General features: G+C 42.6%; 1 protein-coding gene across 1 annotated transcript; it reads left to right on the top strand.

Moving 5' to 3' along the window:
* The first annotated feature begins 4686 nt into the window (after positions 1-4686).
* adra1ab (adrenoceptor alpha 1Ab) lies at positions 4687-17806 on the top strand. The gene is made up of 3 exons (XM_024381344.2): positions 4687-4859; positions 11049-12412; positions 16702-17806. Exons 2-3 carry the CDS (start codon positions 11479-11481, stop codon positions 17244-17246), a joined length of 1479 nt encoding a protein of 492 aa, XP_024237112.1. The 5' UTR covers positions 4687-4859; positions 11049-11478; the 3' UTR covers positions 17247-17806.
* The last annotated feature ends 1032 nt before the right edge of the window (positions 17807-18838 follow it).

Genomic DNA, 18838 nt, shown 5'->3' with positions numbered 1-18838 from the left:
CCATCACAGCACAGCTCTACCAGACCTGGCCCATCACAGCACAGCTCAACCAGACCTGACCCATCACAGCACAGCTCTACCAGACCTGGCCCATCACAGCACAGCTCTACCAGACCCAGCCCATCACAGCACAGCTCTACCAGACCCAGCCCATCACAGCACAGCTCTACCAGACCCAACCCATCACAGCACAGCTCAACCAGACCCGACCCATCACAGCACAGCTCAACCAGACCTGGCCCATCACAGCGCAGCTCAACCAGAACCGGCCCATCACAACGCAGCTCAACCAGACCCGGCCCATCACAGCGCAGCTCAACCAGACCCGACCCATCACAGCGCAGCTCTACCAGACCCGGCCCATCACAGTACAGCCCAGCTCTACACAGCACCGACCACTACCCTAGAGTCTGGCAAAATACTGTTGAGGGTAGTGCACCACATATTTTTCATCATCAGCCCTCATATGCTGAGAGTTTGGAGCTTTGTCAGCCACACTGCCCTCCACACCACCCTCCTCAATACCCCTACAACCTCCATCCCAGGCTAGTTTTGGGTACCCTTCCTACTCCCATCCCCAGGACAGGCCTGGGACACTGCTGCCCACCATGGCAGCTCCAACCCTGCTACAGGAGCCACACCAAGACCTCATGTGCACATCCCGAATGGAGCACTGGCAGCCACTTCGATCCCCTCCAGCAGCTCCATTCCTTTGGCGGAAGCTTCATCAGGGTGGACTGAACTCTGCCAACACTGCTGTCCCAGTTGAGGGAGGTCTGTCAAATGCTCAGTGTACTCTGCTCTCATGTGGTTGGCAAGGGACCCAAGGCAAAGTCTCAGCTCACTCAACAAATAGCTGCAGATGACCCTATGCCTGTTAGCTCTTATGGGACTGAGCTGAATACCCTCTCTGACTTTAAATCTCATAGGAGGCTTGGGCTAATGCACCTATTATGTGCCAAGTATGAATTCAATGAACACAATTTACATTTGGGTGCAGGACTCGTGTCCTGACATTCTGGTTCTCTCTGAAACATGGTTAACTGGTTCTGTATCTGATAAAGAAATTGAAGTCGATGATTAGAATGTGTTTAGATGTGACAGATTACAGAAAGGGGGAGGAGTGGCCATATTGTATCTGAGTTGGTTTTAGGACATTTCTCCTCCATAGTTGTTCCTCTACGCCCCTTTTAAAGAATTCAGTCAAAGATAGATCTAACCCTTGTTTTTTCTTCTTTTGAGCTATCTGAGCTCATTCAGATGAGAAATCAGGCCTGGGCCAATGCAAGGACAACTGACTTTGTGGTGGGCTGGCAATCTTTCAGACAATTGAGAAACAGATGTAGTATCTCGATTAAGAAAGCTAAATCAAGCTATTGTTAAGCTCTATCTCTGACTTTGGTGCTCTTTCTAAAGTTTGGAAAACAGTAAATGCACTGAAGCGTACAAATGTATCTTCTTCCCTGCCTAAGCCAGTTCTGTCTGACTCTGGCATCATAACTGAGAAGAATAGAATAAGTTGTGTTTTAAATAATCATTTTATCTCGGCTGGCTTTTTATTTGAGAGAACTGGTGGTTTAATTGACCCTAGTCAGTCAATCGATTGTTCTTCACTCTGCCAGCCTCTCGCTGACTCAACATTTAACCCGTCAAATTCCAGTGAATCTTTGTTTTCATTTAAACAATTTACTGTCTATTATGTGATAGATGCCTTGCTTAAGATTGATGTAAAATCAAAATCCACTGGAGCTGATATGCTTGATCCATTTTTGCTACAGCACTCTGCCCCCCTGATTTCTGAATCATTAACCCAAAGTTGTAGCCTGACAACTATATCTGATCCTATCCGCAAGGTTTGGAAGGCAGCCCATTCACTCCCCCTTCACAAAGTTGGTGACCCTTGTGAACTACAGAGGCAAGAAAAAGTATGTTGAACCCTTTGGAAATACCTGGATTTCTGCAGAAATCGGTCATAAAATTTGATCTAATCTTCATCTAGGTCACAACAAACGACAAACACAGTCTGCTTAAACTAATAAAACACAAACAAGTTTTCATGTCTTTATTTAACACACCGTGTAAACATTCAGTGCAGCGTGGAAAAAGAATGTGAACCCTGGAAGTAATAACTGGTTGACCCTCCTTTGGCAGCAATAGCCTCAACCAAACATTTCTGCTTTGCGGATCAGACCTGCACAACGGTCAGGAGGAATTTTGGACCATTCCTCTTTACAAAACTTTCAGTTCAGCAATATTCTTGGGATGTCTGGTGTGAACTGCTCTCTTGAGGTCATACCACAGCATCTCAATCAGGTTGAGGTCAGGACTCTGACTGGGCCACTCCAGAAGGTGTATTTTTTTCTTTATTGCCATTCTGTTGTTGATTTACTTCTGTGATTTGGGTCATTGTCTTGTTGCATCACCCAACTGGGCGGACCCAATTGGCGGACAGATAGCCTAACTTTCTCCTACAAAATGTCTTGATAAACTTGGAAATACATTTTGGCGCTGATAGCAAGCGTGTCCAGGCCCCGAGGCAGCACAGCAGCTCCAAACCATGATGCTCTCTCCGCCATACTTTACAGTTGGGATGAGGTTTTGATGTTGGTGTGCTGTGCCTTTTTTTCTCCACACATAGTGTTGTGTGTTCCTTCCAAACAACTCAACTGTAGTTTAATCTGGATATTCTGCCAGTAGCGCTGTGGAACATCCAGAATACCACCCCTACCTTATCACAACACAACTGATTGGCTCAAACGCATTAAGAAGGAAATAAATTCCACAAATGTACTTTTAACGAGGCACACCTGTTCATTGAAACGCATTCCAGGTGACTACCTCATGAAGCTGGTTGAGAGAATGCCAAGAGTGTGCACAGCTGTCATCAAGGCAAAGGGTGGCTACTTTGACAAATCTCAAATCTAAAATATATTTTGATTTGTAATAAAACTTTTTGGGTTACTACATGATTCCATATGTGTTATTTCATCATTTTGATGTCTTCACCATTATAATGTAGAAAATAGTAAAAATAAAGAAAAACCCTTGAATGAGTAGGTGCCCAAACGTTTGACTGATACTCTATATTGGTCGGGTTTTAGACCAGGTCATAGCACTATCTCTGCTGGATCCCTAGTTATAAATGATGTGGTTAACTATATGGATTAAAGGTAACATTGTGCTGCCCTCTTCATTGACCTGTCAAAGGCTTCAATACTGTTGATCACTCACTGCTAATTCAGAGGCTTTCCTCAATTTGCCTAGACCAGGCTGCATTTAACAGTTTACAAATTACTTGACAGATGGAACTACATGTGTATCTACTGATGGTGTTAAATCAACTTTCCTGGATATTACGAAAGGTGTCCCGCAGGGGTCGATTCTGGGTCCTGTACTTTTTACTGTTTATATTAACAATATCGACATGTCTGTAAAACAAACTGTAACCTACACTTGTATGCCGATGATACTGTTGTGTATGCTATTGCCCCACCGGTTGACCAGGCTCTATCTGAACTTACTTTATTGACCTGAAATTAGTATTGAATGCAGGTAAAACTAAGTATATGTTGTTCTCTAGCGTGCATAACAATGTACTTGGATGGTGTCCATATTGATCGTATCTCTGCTTACAAATATCTGGGCATCTGGATACATGAAAAGCTGTCTTTTATAAAAAAGCATATGGATGAGTTAGTTAAGAAGCTATTAAGAAGCTGAGAATAAATATGTACTTCTTATATAGAAATAGGTCCTGCCTCTCACTAAATAGTAGAAAGCAGATTATTCAGTCGACAATCCTATTGGTCCTAGACTTTGTTGACATCATCTATATGAACACAGCTGCCATTTCATTAAAGTGATTAGATGCAGTTTATCAGATCGCACTGCTCTTTATTTTAGGCAACCATTTTTGTACTCATCACTGCATTCTCTACCAGAACCTTGGTTGGCCCTCTTTGATATCACGTAGGTTGATACATTGTTATATTTTCATTTATAAAGTCCTTTTACAAAAAGTCCCACTGTATGTAACATCATTACTTTAGACATAGGAGTTACCACCCCCGGTCTCAGGGATGGTTAACTCTGGAAATTCCTTTGGTCTATAATGAGTTCTTGCACCTTATTTGTGGAACAATCTTCAAAATCTTCTTTAATTTCATGCCTCTTGGGCAATTCAATTCAAAGCTGATTAAGGACCTTATTACTGATTTTATTTAGCCTTTATTTAACTAGGCAAGTCAGTTAAGAACAAATCCTTATTTACAATGATGGCTAAGGAACAGTGGGTTAACTGCCTTGGTCAGGGGCAGAATGACAGATTTTTACCTTGTCAGCTCGGGGATTCGATCCACCAACATTTCGGTTACTGGCCCAACGCTCTAACTAGTCTACCTGTCGCCCATGATGAATGTGTTTGCTTTTTATGACCATTTAGTATTTATATTGATGTGTGTAATTTATGTAATCCAAGGCACATCTGTAAAAGACACCTTGGTCTCAGTACGAGATAAAATAAAGGTTAAATAGCCTATGCTACTGACTGTGGACTATGAAAAGTGAAAAGGAGATGTTGGGTGGTGGAGAGTAGGGGTGCGAAAGAAAGGAGGGTGTTGTCTCACACAGTGTTGAATATCAGGTGAAGCGCGTCTCTAGCTGGTGCATTTCTCTGAGGGCAGCAGCAGCAGACAGATTCCTCAGGGAGCTACACCGGGTGTGTGCGTCTCGACATAACAGCCATAAATAGCCTACCGTCTGAATAGTTTGTCCAGTCCATACGAAAAATACATTTGCTTTGATCATACTTGTACTGTCAAAGAACGGTACTCGTTTGGGAGGCATTTAGGGATAACAAGGTAAGCCATTCCCATTTTTGCATGAAATGAATTTGATGCAATATTGTTGTTGAATTCTTATTCAAAACGAGCTGGTGGGAATGTGAGTCAACTCCGTTATTTCTAACTAAATTCAACATTTGCCTGTACCCATTGGATATTTGAGACTAGTGCAGAGACTAGTCTCAGATAAATAAATTAAAAGTAATGTACCCATCATTTGCTTTAATTATGTCTATAGCCTACTTATTCATGTTTAATAATTATGCTGTCCTTTTTGTCTGCTAAATGTGTCTACTTTTTGTCTATTATATTGTAACATGTAAATTATTATTGAAAGAAGTTATAACTTTCATGTTTTTCTTTTAACAGTTTGAGAGGAAATGTAATGAGAACTGTTGACTATAATTGGAATGCATGGTCTGCCCTCAGTCATTTGCATTTCACATCTACTTGCTTTCAATTAAAATTCCCAAAAATGTGAGACTTTTACAAATAGCCAATCAAAAACCTTTGAAAATGCCATGAGATAGGCATGACATTAGTAGACTATAAACAATCAGAACACTGCCTAAGAAGCACATCACTTTGCTTACTCCTCCTATGTGTGGAATTTGTTTCACAATTGCTCCTCAAAACATGCAATAAATCAATCAATTATAATGTACCATAAAAAAATGCAATATGTAATATTTCTATAAGACAATCAGTCAACTATGAGGACTTCCTGTGCTATGAGAAAGCTTTGGTGGCATCACCAAAACAGTTATTTTTCAAAAGCACTGAATAGCTCAAACCATTGTTTGTGCACACAATAGTCTCAGGCTACATTTACACAGGCAGCCTAATTCTGATCTTTTTCCACTAATTGTTTTTTTGACCAGTAAGATCAGCTCTTTTGCCAATATTTGGGAAAAAATATCAGAATTGGGCTGCCTGTGTAAATGCAGTATATGAAGGCTGCAATATTCACTGATAGGCATGTGCAGAATATCAAAACACCTGATGCTTGTTTGACATGCTAATATTTTTCTTTATGGAGACTAAAGTGGGAAAATCTGTCAAATCAATGATAACAATCCCAATCAATGAAAGTTCAAACCCACTAGGCACACACTAATTGGATCAATGTTGTTTCCATGTAATTCCAATGAAATACATGCCAATAAAATGTATTTCAATGACATTACGTTGAACCAACGTGAAATAGACGTTGAATTGACTTCTGTGCCCAGTGGGAAGGCTCAATCGATGATCAGGCTCTGATTAATACACTGCTCAAAAAAATAAAGGGAACACTAAAATAACACAGCCTAGATCTGAATGAATGAAATATTCTTATTAAATACTTTTTTATTTACATAGTTGAATGTGCTGACAACAAAATCACACAAAAAGTATCAATGGAAATCAAATTTATCAACCCATGGAGGTCTGGATTTGGAGTCACGCTCAAAATTAAAGTGGAAAACCACACTACAGGCTGATCCAACTGATGTAATGTCCTTAAAACAAGTCAAATCGAGGCTCAGTAGTGTGTGTGGCCTCCACGTGCCTGTATGACCTCCCTACAATGCCTGGGCATGCTCCTGATGAGGTGGCGGATGGTCTCCTGAGGGATCTCCTCCCAGACCTGGACTAAAGCATCCGTCAACTCCTGGACAGTCTGTGGTGCAACGTGGCGTTGGTGGATGGAGCGAGACATGATGTCCCAGATGTGCTCAATTGGATTCAGGTCTGGGGAACGGGCGGGCCAGTCCATAGCCTCAATGCCTTCCTCTTGCAGGAACTGCTGACACACTCCAGCCACATGAGGTCTAGCATTGTCTTGCATTAGAAGGAACCCAGGGCCAACCGCACCAGCATATGGTCTCACAAGGGGTCTGAGGATCTCTTCTTGGTACCTAATGGCAGTCAGGCTACCTCTGGCGAGCACATGGAGGACTGTGTTGCCCCCCAAAGAAATGCCACCCCACACCATGACTGACCCACCGCCAAACCGGTCATGCTGGAGGATGTTGCAGGCAGCAGAACGTTCTCCACGGCGTCTCCAGACTCTGTCACGTGTGCTCAGTGTGAACCTGCTTTCATCTGTGAAGAGCACAGGGCGCCAGTGGCGAATTTGCCAATCTTGGTGTTCTCTGGCAAATGCCAAACGTCCTGCACGGTGTTGGGCTGTAAGCACAACCCCCACCTGTGGACGTCGGGCCCTCATACCACCCTCATGGAGTCTGTTTCTGACCGCTTGAGCAGACACATGCACATTTGTGGCCTGCTGGAGGTCATTTTGCAGTGCTCTGGCAGTGCTCCTCCTGCTCCTCCTTGCACAAAGGCGGAGGTAGCGGTCCTGCTGCTGGGTTGTTGCCCTCCTACGGCCTCCTCCATGTCTCCTGATGTACTGGCCTGTCTCCTGGTAGCGCCTCCATGCTCTGGACACTACGCTGACAGACACAGCAAACCTTCTTGCCACAGCTCGCATTGATGTGCCATCCTGGATGAGCTGCACTACCTGAGCCACTTGTGTGGGTTGTAGACTCCGTCTCATGCTACCACGAGAGTGAAAGCACCGCCAGCATTCAAAAGTGACCAAAACATCAGCCAGGAAGCATAACTGAGAAGTGGTCTGTGGTCACCACCTGCAGAACCACTCCTTTATTGGGGGTGTCTTGCTAATTGCCTATAATTTCCACCTGTTGTCTATTCCATTTGCACAACAGCATGTGAAATTTATTGTCAATCAGTGTTGCTTCCTAAGTGGACAGTTTGATTTCACAGAAGTGTGATTGACTTGGAGTTACATTGTGTTCTTTAAGTGTTCCCTTTATTTTTTTGAGCAGTGTATTTCACCTTGCATCAAAGACAAAGTAGTAGGCTACAGAACAAAGGAAATATGCATCTCCAAACAGTTTAAAGAGCACCAAAAAGTGACTTGCCAAGTGTTTCGTAAGTGCTAGGTGCGTGCACTTAGACGCTTAGTATAAATTAAGATTGCTGAATATGCATTTATTGCATGGGGATCATTTATCATTAGGATGGCCTGGACAAAGGAAGCTGACAAAACAACATATGGCCACAGGAAAATGAAATGTAGGCCTATAATAATAACTTCCATGATCATAACTTTAAATTCTATGAAGCCTGGGTGCAGTGCCAGTCTGTTTCTGTTCTCATGTCACACATTTGACATGACTATGAGTGACAAAGAGTTAACATGATCGAACAGACTGGCACTCAAATGATACAAATGATATATGATGTATTTTCTGGTAGTGTCTAAGAATAATTATTTCGAGATTGAGGTTGCCCCAGCTGAGGTCAGCATTAGCTGTCTAGCAGAGTTTGATATCCTGCTTCACAAAGAGTCATACTGATTAGGACTTCAAGATATAGATTGCTGACATACTAGCAGGGGCGGACTGGGATAAGAATTCGGCCCTGGCATTTTATCCACACCAGCCCACGTCACAGTGCGCCTTCAACTAAAACAAATGCAACATGTAAAAACACCACTGGAGATACAACTCTGCTCTAGCCATTTTGTTTGCCTCCTATTGCGCTGTCTTCTGTCTCAGCATCTTCTCTGCTGTCCCTCTGTGCTTCTTCTTGTTCTTCTGTCTATCTGCCTGTCCGCTTAAGCCTCATACGTTATAAAAGCCAAGCGACTTAGGCTATGTTGCTATATTGCAAAGTAGTGCCTGTCATATGTGTTCCCCTGAATCAACACCTCCCTTATGCATTATTAATATCACAGGGCTCCAGACTAACATTTTTCCCTGGTGTCACTGGTGCCACTTACTTTTACAGCTGGTGGCACCAGCCCATGATTTGGTTGGACCCAAGTCATTACTAATCATCTTATAAAGTCATTCAAAGTGCTTTATGAAGAAGTCTAATATTTCAACTACTGAGGTATTCAAGAAATACATTTTTTCATCAAACACTTCCAAGCAGGAATGCATGGTTCAAAATATTTTGCTATGCAACCTGATCCAGTGATTATCAGGAATGTTGGTTTAACAATTAGACTATAGTTGCTATGTTTTAGGACTTAATCATTTCCAGATTTTTTTTCTTCAATCGAGATGAATTGCATCTTTATGCACCTTTTATATTGGGGTTTAACACCTGAGGAAGTGGAAACTTACAACACATAACTAGATAGCTAATCTGCCGCTAGTAACAGTAAATTGAATGTCCTAAAAAAAAACTTTGCAGTTGTAGGCTACTACCCATGAGACCTATTGCGAGTTCGAATCTCATCACAGACAACTTTAGCATTTGAGCTAATTAGCAACTTTCCAGATACCTACTACTTTTTAGCTACTTTGCAACTTCTTAGCATGTTAGCAAACCCTTCCCCTGACCCTAATTGTAACCCTTTAACCTAACTCCTAAACTTAACCCTAACCTTAACCCTAACCCAGCAAACATTAGCCAGCTAGCTAACCTGGATGTATGTAAAGAATAATACGAGATGCTCTGAGACCAGCTCAATGCTATCATCTAATCGTACTATAGCACAAGAGACTTCAGCAATATGTGACAGCCTTATGAAATGTATTGGAAATTCACTCGTAATACGATAACTGAAGAAATGTTGCGACTGTGAGCAATGAACAGGACACAACTAGACGTTTCAGTGGTCTTTGGTTGAAGTGGTGCTCTGAAGTCCCTGAAGAAATACGGTTGCATTTCTCTAGTGAGTAGAGATCACATTGAATGGTCTCTAGTGTTTTGTGGGTCTCGGGTTAATCAATCATCTTTACTCTACATCAACTGTCTTTGAATGTTTAGCTGTCCTTTAGCTGTTTTAACTCCAGTCCTTTAAATATACTGTACTGTATATGTAAGGGTACATTGTGGATACACCAATATAATGTATTGCTCTACAGACTGCTTCATGATCATGACAGTCATCCTCGTGTTGAGTCATTCTGAGTCATACACACACCTAGAGGTAGGTTAGGTCTCCCATACGTATGGTCATGTAATCATCCATCTAAGGCACAGCCAGCTTTAGATCCCCAGCCAGTTCTTTAAAAAAAATCTCATATCAAACCTTCTGGGCATCAAAACAACCTCTTTTTGGCCCAACCTCTCAGGCTTCTATTGCCAACCCCACAAATCGGGTGCCAAACTAAGGAGCAGGCAGGCATACTGTACCAACTCCCCGAACTGTCAGAACCGGACACTTATTAAGTCCAACAGCTCAAAGAAAAATGACAATACTCATTCCATATTACTGAACCTGGCATAACAACCCATCTCTTTGCTTGTCTTTGATCCTGCTGGACCATTTGACCGGCATTGCATTGCGATGGCTCTATCACTATCCCCTTTCCTGCTACACCAACATTTATCTCATCCAATGACATGCGAAATCTCCAACACGTACACCCAGAGTGGTATTGAGTGGAATTATCAGTCCGCTGCCCTTCAGAACTTTAATGCACTGCCCTCTGTACAGTTCAATCCCTGGCCTGTCATCTAGCTGCTGAGTAACTATAGGGAGCTGTGTGTGAAAATTAGCCTGTCTCAGTACTCACACACAGCCCGTTACAGAGACCAGCACATGTTGTTGCCTGATTTATGAAAATGTGCTTTTGTTTTATATATCTATTTATTTTCATAACCTCTATGCTTTGTTGGTTTCCCTCATAACTTATGTCTTGACTACCAATGATTCTGTGTCAGTGGAGCTGCTGTTTGAAGTCAATGGTTTTATGTATCAGGAGGCGAATCGACAGATAAATTTCAGTAATGTTGTTTGGATGAAAAGTAAATAGAAAATGCTATGTTTCTTGAAGCGGGACCTCTTGTTTACTCTGGCGGCATTGTAATGATGTGTGAAGTGAGGAAATCTTTACAGAGAACCTCACTCTTGAGGAAGAATATATTTGCTAGTCTAATGCATATTTACAGCACGCCCATCATCTTATATATATATATATATATATATATATATATATATATATATATATATTGCTGTGTTGTGGTTTTATCTAGGATTATTATCAAAATGTTGAATATCCTTTAATGTAATGGATGCCTGGCATATGGTTGTACTATGACGAATGCTTACTCAGTCTCAGGCTTATTCAGTCTTATTTGCAACAGTGACTACATTTAGTTTTTGCCATTCTGTAAAACAGGGATGGAGCCTGGGGGATGGCTTGTTTATTAACTGCTCTCTTTCTACTGTGTTTTTAGTGGGACTTCTGTTCAATGAAAACATCCCTCCAGCAAGTTTCTATCATGCCATTTCAGTCCCATCGTGAAAGAGACACCGTAAACATATCGGATCTTGACTTTATGACCCAGAAGGCCCTGCAGCCAAACTCCAAAGACGGATGGCGCAACAAGCAGTGACAGTGCTGAAGATTCACTATCCTGACCTGTCAGTGTTTTTAATGTTACTGCCAAAGACATGTGATTTGTGCAGGCATTGGCAAGGGCTCATGCCTCCTAGCATGAAAGATCTGTGATTGAAAAGGTACAAACTTCTCCAGTCTTGAGTCACAAGAAGGGGAAATACAAAATGGTGGACTCCCAATGCCGGTGCGGAAGTTTGCATTTAACCAAACATGACAGTCAATCCCAAAGACATTCAACTAGTGAATGAACCGTAAATAAACCCAAAATGGTTCCCTCAGATGAGAACATCACGTTCCCTGTGTCAGAAAGCTGTCCCAACTGCAGTTCCTCCTCCTTCGCTGAGGTGGATATCACTAAGGCGGTGACCCTGGGCCTGGTGATGGGGGTGTTTGTCATCTTCGGGGTTCTCGGTAACATCCTGGTTATCCTGTCTGTGGTGTGCCACCACCACCTACGCTCCGTCACACACTACTTCATCGCCAACCTTGCGGCGGCAGACCTGCTCCTGAGCTCCACCGTGCTGCCGTTCTCTGCCACCTCGGAGGTCCTAGGCCGCTGGGTGTTTGGCCGGTCTTTCTGCAGTGCCTGGGCCGCCCTGGATGTTCTCTGCTGCACTGCCTCTATCCTCAGCCTGTGTGTCATCTCTGTTGACCGCTACCTAGCAGTCAGCTACCCGCTGCACTACCCTGCCATGGCCACTGGGCGGCGCGGCCTGGTCGCAGTGGCAGCTCTCTGGGGCCTCTCGGCAGCCATATCCGTAGGTCCACTCTTCGGCTGGAAGGAGCCCGACCCAGAGGACGAGACTGAGTGCCGGATCACAGAGGAACCGGGTTATGCTATTTTCTCTGCCCTGGGGTCGTTCTATGTGCCACTAGCGGTCATCCTGGCCATGTATTGCAAGGTGTATGTGGTGGCCAAGCGGAAGACTCGAGACCTGAGGGAGGGAAGGAAGAGGGAGGGGGGGATGCATACAGAGGGAGAGGGAGTGACACTGAGGATTCATCGGGGAAATGCCCCTGCTAAGCCAGAGGGGCAAGAGGAAGAGGGAGAGAAATGCATCATGAGGCGGAGACGCACCACCTTCGCCCTCATGCACCTGCTGAAATTCTCCCGAGAGAAGAGGGCAGCCAAGACTCTGGGCATTGTGGTTGGCTGCTTCGTTCTCTGCTGGCTGCCCTTCTTCCTGGTTATGCCCATTGGTGGGTATCCCACAATGCCTTTCCTTGCTCTCCCTATTTGCTGCTACCTGCCTTTGTTTTGAATTGCATGGAAATGAAAAAGTGAATGCGATATGAAAATGAAAGCAGATACAGAGACGTTTAACATGAAAAACACAAGTCTAATCAAATGTTGAATAGCAGTATCATAGGGAGTAACATAGAGCTGGGAATTGCCAGGGACCTCACGATACAATATTATCACAATACTAAGGGGCCGATACGATTCTCACAATTCTATATGTATTGCGATCCGATACTATGATTTTATGCAATTTGATATTCCAAACATATTGCTCACCATGTCTGCTGCAGCGGGACAAGAGAGAGTCATGAGAAAACAAGTTTTGATCAGTCATGGAAGTAAAAGCGCCAAAAACACGTTGGCTCACCATTTAAAAAGAAGATAAATGAAGCCAGAGAAGAAGAAATGCCTGAGATTTGAAATTGATACGTAAGGGAAAATCAAGTCTGAAATGTCAAAATGAAAATCACAAACTTCATAAGCCTTTTTAACTTCAAATACAATACAACTTTTAGGTGTCCTGCATTGCAGGAAAGTTCTCCTGCAACAGGGAGATCAAATTACGACCATACATCTGTACAGCCGACTAGCGCTAGGTAATGTTAACTACCTACCTCTTTTTTTTTGTAGATACTTGGAGTCATAGAATATATTATAATATCGCCAAAAATAATCTTGCGATACTCTACTGTATAGATCCCCCCCCTCCCATCACTAGAATAACATCACTGAATGAATTTGCATTTTTCTCAAGAAAATAATCCCTAGAACTGATTTCCCATAGCAGCATATAAAGCCCCCTTTACTGGATGGAGTGTGATTGCCAATGCCTGACTCACAATGTGTCATTTTCTAGTCAGGGAAGCTTCCCTTCCAAATCTCTTAAAAATCAACCCCACCACTCAACTCTATTGAACTGTGAAATGTAAATCTTAACCTCTCAATGGAAAAGTACGAAATTGAATGGAAATGAATGCTTTTGACACTGAAAGAGGGAATAAGCCACAGGACCTATTTTCTGCATATTTCCTGCCACAGTGCACAAAAAACAATGTTAGGAGCCGTAAACAAATGCAACCCTCTATTATAGAAATTCAGCACCAAAATCACTGGTGTTAGCTTAGCCATGGGATGAGTCATGTATAACAATTGTTCAGTGATTTGAAAGATAAGAGCTATACACTGAGTGCACAAAACATTAAGAACACCTGCTCTTTCCATGACGTAGACTGACCAGGTGAATCCAGGTGAAAGCAATGATCCCTTATTGATGTCACTTGTTAAATCCACTTCAATCAGTGTAGATGAAGGGCAGGAGACAGGTTAAAGAAGGATTTTTAAGCCATGAGACAATTGAGACGTGGATTGTGTGCCATTCAGAGGGTGAATGGACAAGACAAAATATTTAAGTGCCTTTGAACAGGGTATGGTAGTAGGTGCCAGGTTCAACAGTTTGTGTCAAGAACTGTAATGCTGCTGGATTTTTCACGCTCAACAGTTTCCACAGAATTGTCCGCCACCCAAAGGACATCCAGCCAACTTGACACAACTGTGGGAAGCATTGGAGTCAACATGGGCCAGCATCCCTGTGGAACGCTTTCGACACCTTGTAGAGTCCATGCCCTGACGAATTGAGGCTGTTCTGAGGGTAGAAAAACAACATGTTTTTGTCCACTCAGTACATATGATCATGTGATGATATAGATGTACAGTCAAACCCAACGTTGCCTCACAGCTGTCATCAACATCGTTAATAACCCCACAAGCCTGTGAGAATGTGATTAATGAAATGCCATATAATGGCTACGCAGACTTTAATATCCTTGATTGAGGATCCGACAGATCTGTAATTCAAGATTATATGGAGATTAGGGTTGAACTAATTTACTGTAAATTAACAGATTATCAAAAGGCCTGCTGATGGTCTGGTTCCCGAATACACCTCCTTTGGTCTTGGGAAGTGTAGCTGATTCTATTCAGATTCTGTGCACTTCTAATCCTACTTTAGAATTCATTTATACACAATTTCTTGATGGAAATTCAATGAGTCCGATGTTGGAATAGCCTTTTGATTTATTTGTGTTTCATTGTATACATAACAACAGAGTCTATGACCCTGGTCTCCCCTCTTGAATGCTCCGTATACTTGTCTGTTTTCTTTAGTTGTACATCAGGAATTCAATTACTGCCATGGAGAAGCAGAGCAAATGAAATACCAGTGCTAAACCGAATAGGGTTATACTTCAGGGAAGAAATGAAATGAACAAAAACACGATTCATTCTTTTATTCCAAAGCCATTATAAGCAACAACCATAAAGGGCATGATGTTGTGCGCAGTAAGCCGGCGCCCCACAATCACCCTTCATCTTTCCAAGGCAGCATGTCAATAGAAACAGAACTTCAGACCTGCGAGCACAATATTCTATGTCAAAGCTAATGCCCCTGAGATTCTCAGACTATAGGAATGAAAGAGTTGACTGTTTTAGACCTTTAGAGACAAAGCTCTTCAGATAGAGAGATACAGGTACACTACCGATCAAAAGGTTGGACATTCAATCATGTAGTAACCAAATAAGTGTTAATAAACAAATCAATATATATTTTGGATTTGAGATTCTTGAAATAGCTACCCTTTTCCTTGATGACGGGCTTTGCACACTCTTGGCATTGTCTTAACCAGCATCATGAGGTACTCACCTGGAATGCATTTAAATTAACAGGTCTGCCTTCTTAAAAGTTCATTTGTGGAATTTCTTTCCTTAATGTGTTTGAGCCAATCAGTTGTGTTGTGACAAGGTAGGGGGGTATACAGAAGAAAGCTCTATTTGGTAATAGATCAAGTCCATATTATGGCAAGAACAGTGCAAATAAGCAAGGAGAAATGACAATCCATCATTACTTTAAGACATGAAGGTCAGTCAATACGGAACATTTCAAGAACTTTGAAAGTTTCTTCAAGTGCAGTCGCAAATACCATCAGGCGATATGATGAAACTGGCTCTCATGAGGACCACCACAGGAATGGAAGTCCCAGAGTTACCTCTGCTGCAGAGGATAAGTTCATTAGAGTTACCAGCCTCATAAATTGCAGCCCAAATAAATGCTTCACAGAGTTCAAGTAACAGACACATCTCAACATCAACTATTCAGAGGAGACTGCGTGAATCCGGCCTTCATTGTCAAATTGCTGAAAAGAAACCACTACTAAAGGACAACAATAATAAGAAGAGACTTGCTTGGGCCAAGAAACACGAGCAATGAACATTAGACTGGTGGATATCTGTCCTTTGGTCTGATGAGTATACATATGTGAATTTTGGTTCCAACTGCCATGTCTTTGTGAGACGCAGAGTAGGTGAACGGATGATCTCCGCATGTGTGGTTCCCACCATGAAGCATGGAGGAGGAGGTGTGACGGTGAGGGGGTGCTTTGCTGGTAACACTGTGATTTATTTGGAATTCAAGGCACACTTAACCAGCATTGGTACCACAGCATTATGCAGTGATATGCCATCCCATCTGGTTTGCACTTAGTGGGACTATCATTTGTTTTTCAACAGGACAATGACCCAACCCACCTTCAGGCTGTGTAAGGGCTATTTGACCAATAAGGAGAGTGATGGAGTGCTGCATCAGATGACCTGGCCTCCACAATCAACTGACCTCAACCCAATTGAGATGGTTTGGGATGAGTTGGACCGCAGGGTAAAGGAAAAGCTGCCAACAAGTGCTCAGCATATGTGGGAACTCTTTCAAGAATGTTGGAAAAGCATTCCAGGTGAAGCTGTTTGAGATAATGCCAAGAATGTGCAAAGCTGTCATCAAGGCAAAGGGTGGCTATTTGAAGAATCTCAAATATAAAATATATTTTGATTTGTTTCACACTTTTTGGGTTACTACATGATTGCATATGTGTTATTTCATAGTTTTGATGTCTTAACTATTATTCTACAATGTAGAAAATAGTAAAATAAAGAAAAACCCTTGAATGAGTAAGTATTCTAAAACTTTTGATTGGTAGTGTATGTTGGCCTTACATACATCTTATCAGATAACCTTGAAGTAAGTACACGGTGAACACCAGAATGTCTGAGCTGCCCCTGCTCATCCTCTTGCTGTATTCAATACAGATAAGGGTCCATAGGAAATGCAAATGATTCATGATTCATATAGACGTTGTGAACTACTGTCCTTGCTATATTGACAGATCCGTTTGTTTGTGATTTCTGTCTGTTCTTTCCACAGGCTCCATATTCCCATCGTACAGGCCATCTGACACCATATTTAAGATCACCTTCTGGCTGGGCTACCTCAACAGCTGTATCAACCCCATTATCTATCCCTGCTTCAGCCAGGAGTTCCAGAGGGCCTTCCTCAACGTTCTGCATGGACGCTGCCTCAGACAGGGTGGCAGGAGCACCAAGTCTCTGGGGTTTGCTCCTTCCTATAGTCCCAGTCCTGGTCCATCGTCTCTTTTTAGATCCCAGCCTCACGCCTCCTCCTCCTCCACCCCCCCTACCCAGCCACGCCGAGCCGCCTCCCCAGCCTCTCACGCCTCCTCCTCAGGCTGCTGGAGGACCTTCTCTGGCTCATCTTCCTCGGTGGGGGTGCCAGGCCATACCCAAAGTACCCGGGTCCACAGTAAAAGCCTGCTGAAGGTGTGGTGTTTTGCAGCGGGGGAGAACCCGTCCCAACAGGGTGCTGCTTGCCTGAGCCCCTCAGCCCCTGGTGCTACATGTCAAACGAAAGTCCATTGCCACTCCCTGGGAGCAAGAGGGGAGGCTGTCTGACTGGGAACACTAAAGGATTATGGGTAATTAAAATTTCCCCCAAGTTCTGGGAAAAGATGTGGCACTTATTGGCATGAAGTTAAGACGTCTCTCTCGAGACCTGCTGGAATCAGTCAGTACAGCTATTGACATAAAGCTGATGTGTCTTCATGTTTTGGGAAATGGGAGAGAGTACACCCACTGAAGAAGATACTGTAACACACCTGGAGGTAGAGATGTACTGTACTGTATGTGCTTCACTGTAGATTGATGTACAGTATGAATCAAAAGGATACACAGTGTCAGTACAGAAACTGAATAAAGAGTACTGAGTCAGTAAAGAGACCAGGGTTGGGGAGTAGCTGATTACATGTAATCAGTTACACGCAATCTGATTACAAAAAACTGTAACTGCAATCAATTATGTTACCAACTAAAATATTGTAATCAGATTACAGATACTTTAGAAAAACTAGATTACTTCTTGGATTACTTTTCAATTCAGAAAGGCTGTTTGTGAAAAAATACATTATGACACCTTTCTGTTTTCTCAAATCAAAATAAAATCAAATTGAATTTGTCACATGCGCCGAATACAACAGGTGTAGACCTAACCGTGAAATGCTTACTTACAAGCCCTTAATTAACCAACAATGCAGTTTTAAGAAAAATAAGAATTAAGAAAATATTGACTAAATAAACTAAAGTTAAAAAAATACAAGAGTAACAATAACGAGGCTATATACAGGGGCTACCAGTACCAAGTCAATGTGCGGGGGTACAGGTTAGTCGAAGTAATTGAGGTAATATGTACGTGTAGGTAGGGGTAAAGTGACTATGCATAGACTATAAACAGCGAGTAGCGGGGTCAATGCAAATAGTCCGGGTAGCCATTTGATTAACTGTTCAGCAGCTTGACGGTAGAAGCTGTTAAGAAGCCTTTTGGACTGAGACTTGGCACTCCAGTCCTGCTTGCCGTGCGGTAGCAGAGGGAACAGTCTATGACTAGTGTGGCTGGAGTCTTTGGCAATTTTTAGGGCCTTCCTCTGACATTCAATTTAGCATTGATAAAAAGGAACACGTTTAAGATCGTTCCAACTGAGTCTGACCACAAGTTAGAGACCACTATGATGACACACCAAATGTGTTTGATGGATCCTTTTTGTCTTGTTCTGATGTCTCTTAAGGGGAAAGTAATCCAAAAGTACCTGAAAGTAATCAGATTACGTTACTGAGTTTGGGTAATCGCAAAGTTACGTTACTGATTACAATTTTGGACAGGTAACTAGTAACTGTAACAGATTCTATTTAGAAAGTAACCTACCTAAACTTGACAGAGACTGAATGAAAATGTGCTTTCAGGTCCCCGAAGATGATTATTTGAGGATGATGTCCATACATAGGTTCAATTTACCATCCATACTGCTACCTTTTTTTAAACAATATTTATGACAAGCTTACCATCATGTGCAGTTTTCACAGTGCTTTGTACTGAAAAATGTCACGCGTGCTCGGCTCTTACTATGTAAAGTAGCTACTGTGCTGCTGGTGTGTATGCTTGTGTCTTGTGACAGTGGTCTCTTTCTTTACCTACTCAAATAGCAGAAGAACAT

Source organism: Oncorhynchus tshawytscha, linkage group LG20 (assembly GCF_018296145.1).
Source record: "Oncorhynchus tshawytscha isolate Ot180627B linkage group LG20, Otsh_v2.0, whole genome shotgun sequence".
In the NCBI taxonomy this organism is placed as follows: Eukaryota; Metazoa; Chordata; class Actinopteri; order Salmoniformes; family Salmonidae; genus Oncorhynchus; species Oncorhynchus tshawytscha.
This window is presented reverse-complemented; position numbering and strand designations above follow the sequence as displayed.